The 7,216-nt window shown below is 29.5% G+C and overlaps 1 protein-coding gene across 1 annotated transcript in view; it reads left to right on the top strand.

Annotated features, from left to right (window-relative positions):
* LOC132754008 (centriolin-like) overlaps positions 1-4,621 on the top strand; it is a 62,613-nt gene extending 57,992 nt beyond the window's left edge. The window contains exons 23-27 of the mRNA XM_060744597.1: positions 1,685-1,798; positions 2,260-2,370; positions 3,051-3,131; positions 3,447-3,564; positions 4,481-4,621. Coding sequence (XP_060600580.1) covers positions 1,685-1,798; positions 2,260-2,370; positions 3,051-3,131; positions 3,447-3,564; positions 4,481-4,494 — 438 coding nt within the window. The 3' untranslated portion in view covers positions 4,495-4,621. The remainder of the gene's footprint in view (positions 1-1,684; positions 1,799-2,259; positions 2,371-3,050; positions 3,132-3,446; positions 3,565-4,480) is intronic.
* The last annotated feature ends 2,595 nt before the right edge of the window (positions 4,622-7,216 follow it).

The following is a 7,216-nucleotide window of genomic DNA, read 5'->3' as shown; positions in this document are numbered from 1 at the left end:
TGTTTTTTTAACAATCATACTGTAAAATCAGAAATAAACAAATACACCTTAATAAATATGGTTAAGATTTTAATGTTTTTCCTATGCATAAAATATGCCTTTAAAGTAATATATGCTTACAGTTTAAAGGTTGGTCAAGTACTTTTCATATAAAACATCCTATGATTAAATTTTTAATGTGTATGCATTTACCAAAGGTAACCATCCTTGCATCATGAACAGATACTTCACTATTGACTTCTTAATTTATAATTTTGATATTAAAGGTACTCAGCAGTGTATTTAAAGATTTAAAAAATGAAACAATTTTAAGAGAAATATCTTATTTATTTTTGTTGGATCAATTGGGATGAAGTTATGCTTTACTCTGATTTTTTTTACTAAGAATTTCAAGTGATGTAATTGGTTTTAGGAGAGAGTGGCATTTAGATGGGAATGTTTATTAGAGATTTTACAGTATATAACTAAATCAGGTTGTTCTATCATGTAATGCCTATACTGCATGTGTTTCACATGTTCTTATTTTATGTCAGATCATTATTTCATCTCTTGTTGGTCATTACTATTGCTTTATAAGCAGATAATTTCATTGGATTGATTAATGAATTTTTAGCTTTAAAAGAAATGGACCCATCATAACCTACTTATATCATATTGTTTGGCACTATTTATCAAAGTTACTTTCATTAAAACATCAAAAAAAATTACATATGAAAATTTTACCATTCTACTAAAGGGTCATCTTTTTTTAGCGGTTATATATTGTTAGTTATACGTATTGTACATTTAATATGACTTAAGTATGAGCAGTTTTAAGCATACATGACCTGAGAGCAGTTAGGGCAGGGTTATATGGTTAACAAAAACACTTGTTAAAATGTGTTATAAATAGCATCATGATTATTAAATGAAAATCATTGTTACAAACATGCAGTAATTAAGCAAGAAACAATTAGTTGAAAATTGCAGACTTGCATATACATGTATTAAGTTTGTTCATGACAGATATTGTAAATTGCAAGTCCATTTAAGATACCGGTATTTAAAATGGTAAAGATTAAAATGGTTATGATGGGTCTATTACAAACCTCAGGACTTAATGGATGGAGAATTGTTTTACTTATCCTCAAAGCTCAAAGCAAAACAATTAATTTATTTTAATCAGAATTTATTATTTAACTAGATATTGATCAGTGATTTAAGGTCATAAATTTATTTCAGCATAGAAAGCTGTTTTAATAAATTTGTAACTGTTTTGATTAATTACGATAGATTTTCAGTTTTCTTTTGATACTATTTCAATGTAAAGTAAGTATTTAGTAATGACTTTATTTAATGAGGCTAACACATTCAGTTTCCCGACCTGATCTTCCATGTATTCTGTATTCCCATTGGTGATTTAAATCCTTTATTTCTAGTTGTCTAGATAGTTTATTGAATGACACGTCTTGTGTATTGAATGACTCATCTTGTTATTTTTCTCCACTTCTTGATTTTTTATTTTCTTGACTGTGTCACTTAAGTACTGTACCTTTTGACTTTGAAAGCTAAGAATTATAAGCAGTTATCAAATATAGATAGAATATTAAAGGTTTCCTGTTTCATTTCAGTGACTTTTGATTAAGGAGATATACATTTGACATTACGCAGAGATTTTATTTTTTATTTATTTTTGTTTTTACAGACGATAGACAGACTGTCTGATGATAAAGAGAATATAAGAATAGAAAGTGCCGAGGAACAGAGGAAGTCGGAGCTTTTACGAGAAAAATTGTCAAAGGAGCAAGAGTTACTTCGGGTAAAATTTTAATAATCTTTTATAATACAGTAGAAAAAAATAAGGCTGTAAGCCAAAATATTTGGTACATAGCATTCTTGAATCGCAGACCAAGGTTTAAAGCTGTTTTTAGTTTACCTCAAATTTTAGCATTTCTTTAAGACTTTAGCAAGATATTTTTGTACAAATTAAGCCTCTACCTAATATACATTTGGTATTGAAAGCAAGTAATTGTCAAAATTTAATGTAGTATTTTAATTATCTCATTTTTTTTACATTTTTCTTTTATTATCCAACACTGTGAAAAGTGGTACATTGTATATGTGGTTACGTGGAATTACCTGAAATTTGTATCCTGGGTTAAGGCTATTCAGAATATAAGCATTCTTTTGGGAAATGTGGAAAATTTAATTAATGTTGTTGCAAAATAAGAGACAAAAAAATGTTAGGTTTAAAGTGATTAATCACTTGTTTTATTTTAGTTACAACTACAACAACAAATGCAGAGACATGCTGATGCAATGGAACAAGCAAGACTTCAGTCAGAGGGTACAATAGAAAATTTGAGGAAGAAACTCAACACCTTACAAGATGTAAGTTTGTGTAGGATAACATATTTCCATAGTGTAATACAATCTCCATGGTGATATACAGTTTCCATAGAGCAATAAAATCTCTTTGATGAAATACAATCCCTTTGATGCAATACAATATCCATCGTGATATACAGTCTCCATGTAGCAATACAATCTCAATAGTGATATACAGTTTCCCTGGTGCAGTACAGTCTCCATTGGATAATACAATACAGTCTCCATGGTGTAATACAATCTCTAGGGTGATATACAGTTTCCGTGGTGCAATACAGTCTCCATTGGAGAATACAGTCTCCATGTAGCAATACAATCTCCATGGTGGAATACACTTCCATGGTGCAATACACCCTCCATGGTGGAAAAAAAACTTTCCATGGTGCAATACACCCTCCATGGTGGAAAAAAAACTTTCCATGGTGCAATACACCCTCCATGGTGGAAAAAAAACTTTCCATGGTGCAATACACCCTCCATGGTGGAAAAAAAACTTTCCATGGTGCAATACACTATCATAATGGTATACAGTTTCCATGGTGCAGTACAATATCCATAATGAAGTACAGTCTTACAGAGTATGAGAATGACTGAGAAGTTCAAATTTGTAGACATAGAGAGTATGTATGTTTGTTAGAATATGTTATTATTGTTATAATATGTAAATGTTGATTATATTTCAGGTGTTAGTAACAACTTCAGATATAACCAGTCCAACTTTACGCAGGGCAAGGTCAAGGTCAGCTGGATTAATACCTTCTCCTGTAAGTTCTCTTTTAGTTTATAATATCTTCTTGTCCTGTATTATTTTGTGGAGATGAAGAAATCCCTTGTCATTAACAGTTCATATTTCTACAGGGTTACTAACACATTAGGGGATATTTTTGCACACTTTGACCTCTTTTTGGTAATTTACGTGGATTATAAGTGCCGATATGCAATGTGTCAATTACTTTCTTTGTTCACTTCAGAATATTTTACTTTAAAAGCATTTTCAAAATTTTCATGAACATAAGGATGAATTTGTATATTTATACTTATTCTTGTTACAGTTTGTTCTTTCTATGTTTTGTTAATAGGACAGACAAAGGTCACCTAGTCCAGCTTATCATCGTCATGGTTATCTTGCACAGCGACCAAGATCAAGGTCACGGTCGGACGACAGATTAAATAGGAACATTTATATAGACAGAGATAGTAAGTAATGAAGGATTATTCTTGCATAACAAGTACACACACTGGTATACGTTATCAGAGGAAAGAGCATGCATTTTGTTGATAAAACCGTTTGACCATGTGCTGTTGTTGTAGTTTTTACAATAATGTATGTGTGACTCATGGGGCAATGTAAAAATACCTTACTGAAATGATGGCCCATTTTCCATTTTCAAAACATAACTGTCAAATGATATCACAGTAGCACAGGGAAAGCATGACAAATGGTGTCTTTATATGTGACAAACAGACAATGAAAAGTGGAATAACCAAATAAGATGCAAGAATAGTGCTAATGCACCTTTTTTCAAGCATTAATATTTGTGGAAATGCTCTGATTTATTAAATCCCTTCTCCTTAGGCTTGGTCTTTAATTATGTTGTAGTGCTTGCATGAAAAGAGGTGCATTTACTCTCTATTAAAACTTTAACATCTTTTTGTAAGGTAAGAACTTGGTTTGTAAAGAAACAGTTATAAAATATCAACATACTTTAAAGTAACAATTTACATGTACTTTGTATAATAACAACTTTATTTTATATAGACATGTATGAATGATATGGTGTTTTAAATGTTTATTCCATATCATTAAGATAAAAAAAATGTTACATAAGTTAACAATGGTAGGAGTTTAATGTAAACATATCATTTGTTAAAAAATCTGTAAAAATTACAATCAAAAAGTTGAAATATGTAAAATATTCATAACTTATTGGAATGATTGTTTACTGTAATTAATTTGTTTACTTTAATTAATTTCTTCTGACTTCTTTTATGACATAAGTAGAATATTGCAATAAATGTTGTCTTTGCATCCCTGGTGAAATATTATTATATAGATCTATATTTTCAAATTTCTTCTATATCATATATAATTATATTGTATCTTTTATTTCAGTTTTGACTGTATGACGGAGAAATTTCCCGATTCTGTGATATTGTTGCCGTCCATTTCAAAATAGCGTTTCAAGTGCCAAGTTTTATATATATCTGAAGAAACAAGAGTTGTGACTGTTGTAGATCTATAATGTATTTATAGAGACTTTTCATGCCACATTTGTATAAGGTTAATTCCATTGTTAGGACAGTTAAACAAAAAAAAAGAGTTATAAGCACGTGACTGCATATACATGTAGATTGTTGACTGAGAAAATTAGTTAAAAGAAAATTGCTATCATCATACTTAGCTTACTGTTTGTTGTACACTGCATTTAGGCTTTAAGTAGTTGTTTTAACTAATGGTGTTTTTAACATTTCTAGAGGATTTAATCAAGGTGATATAGCATATTTTTTTACCAGTTAAAACACTGGCGTTTAGGTCTTGCTCTTTTGAAATTCAAGTAGAATGTAGCCGCCATTATTAGATATAAAAGTTGAAATATATTTTATACACACTATAACATCATTTGTGAATGCTTGTTTCGTCATGTTGTATAGTTATTTATTTATATCACAACGCTATTGAGATATATTGTTACTATATATGACTTACTAGAGGGTTGAAAGTCCTTTTGGGACTCAAGTAAACTTACTTTAATGTTAGAATGTGATTTGTGACTTGTATTTATAATTTATTATGTCCATGAATGTCTTGTTGCCATGGTAACTTCTATTATTTATTAGTCATGTCTAAAAGTGTCAATTGTATACTTCCGTCCAAGAGCAAGTATCCGTCCCTTAGCATATATCGCTAGAGAATTATTATACAAGTTGTTTTTAAAGTTTCTGTAGGATTTTATTTTTTTTATTTTGAAAAAAAATAATCTTGCTTTCCATCCAAGTTTGCGTAAGAAGATTTGGGTTAGTTATATATTTTACATGCAGATTTGAGTAAGATTTTAACATGTTTTATGTTTTAACAATTCTGTTCATTTATTTTCATTTACTATATTGAATAAATTTTAGAAAATATGCTTTCCCCTGACACACTATCTTATCATGAAACAATTGTTTGGAAGAAGAAGACTTTAAAAAGCATATGCTTTTGTCTTCTTATTCAATTGATCAGTCAGGGTTTTGTTTTTTTCTTTCTTGAAAAAGCACAATTATGTACAATGTAAGTATTAAATGATTATTTATTTATTGTGCAGAAATTTATTTTTAAAAATTTATTCATGACATTTTACTATTGAACAAAATTTTGACTGTGATATTTTAGTTTTTAATAGTAATATACATATAAGTTTTGAATTTGAAATTATAAACATTTCCAATATCAAATACATATATGATTAGTAATAAAGATTTTTTAGTGGTTATATGGCCACATATAAGTGGTTGTAGACTTATATAACATGTTCTACGTCTTTATAATTAATTTATAAAACTGCCTAAGGAAAATTTTAAAATAATAAAAAAATAAGTTTATATAGAGGATTTATAGATAATATAAACATCAAGATTTGCCAATGAAAATCGGCCTAACAAATGTGCAGTTCATATGTATTATAAAATATAAAGTGACTAAAGTTGTGCAGTGTTTGATAATATAGAATAGATAAACTGTTTAACTGAAAGTACCATTAAATAATAAATACCAATTCTTGATTTATTTTAGTTTATTTTCCTCTGGTCTTTACACATAAATGTTTGGTAGGTTTTGATAACTATGTATTTTTATTCAGTATTTTTTTTTTAAACACGTGTATTAAATGTGATATTTATGTAAAACACTTTGTTATGTGTTGTATTTTACTGTATACATAATAAAAAATAAAATCAAGTATTGATTTGTTGTTGTTTTTGTTAGCAATTTCACCATGAAAATAAGTATGTTTTGCTATACACTGTTATATATGAGTAGACTGGTCTGGGTCCATGCTGGTCGCATACCCATTATGTTGGTTTTGTCGTGACGCGGCTCATATAAATATCTTTTTGCTTTTTAATTAATACAGTTACATAATTAGTAAATTCGTTGATACCTCCGTCATATGATACAAATTACTTGATTGAAACTTTGTGGGTTAGTATCAAGTACTAGTGCCTCGAAAAATGAAAGCTGTTAATGAAGGTAGTTAATTATAATAATGACACAAAAAGTCCACATGTATGAACAGTGCTATGCAAAACGCTCATAATATTAAAAAGACATTCGTCCCGTTGAAATTAATGACATTAAAATATTTCTTTGAGAATGTAAAATTATCAGTCTGGTCATTCCTTTAAAGAAATTTTAATATTAAAGATTTAAGACTCACGCAAATCGATGCTGAATGCATTTCTAGAGTGGAGACAGCTAAGCTCCCTTTTCAACTTAAAAAATGCTCGGTCAAGTTTTTGCTGTAAGCTGCTATCTTCATAACTACTGGAGGTTTGTGTCTGTTTTTAGCTCACCTGTCTTGAGCTTTTGTGATTACTTTGCGTCCGTCCGTCCGTCCGTCGTCCGTCCGTAAACTTTAACTTTAAATGACATCTCCTCATAAACCACTAAGCCAATTTCATCCAAACTTTACAGGAATGTTCCTTTGGTGGTCACCTTTGGAATTTAATTCCATGCAGAACTTTGGCTGCCATGGCAACCAAAAGAAAAAACTTAAAATATCTTCTTCTAAAAAACCCAAAGAGCTAGAGCTTAGATTTTTGGCATGAAACATATGCTGGTGAGTGTTTACCAAGTTTGTTCAAATAAAAG

Source organism: Ruditapes philippinarum, unplaced genomic scaffold (assembly GCF_026571515.1).
Source record: "Ruditapes philippinarum isolate M1 unplaced genomic scaffold, ASM2657151v2 ctg2015_1_1_1_1, whole genome shotgun sequence".
NCBI classification, from domain to species: domain Eukaryota; kingdom Metazoa; phylum Mollusca; class Bivalvia; order Venerida; family Veneridae; genus Ruditapes; species Ruditapes philippinarum.
The sequence above is the reverse complement of the archived record's forward strand: the minus strand, read 5'-3'. Positions and strand labels throughout refer to the sequence as shown.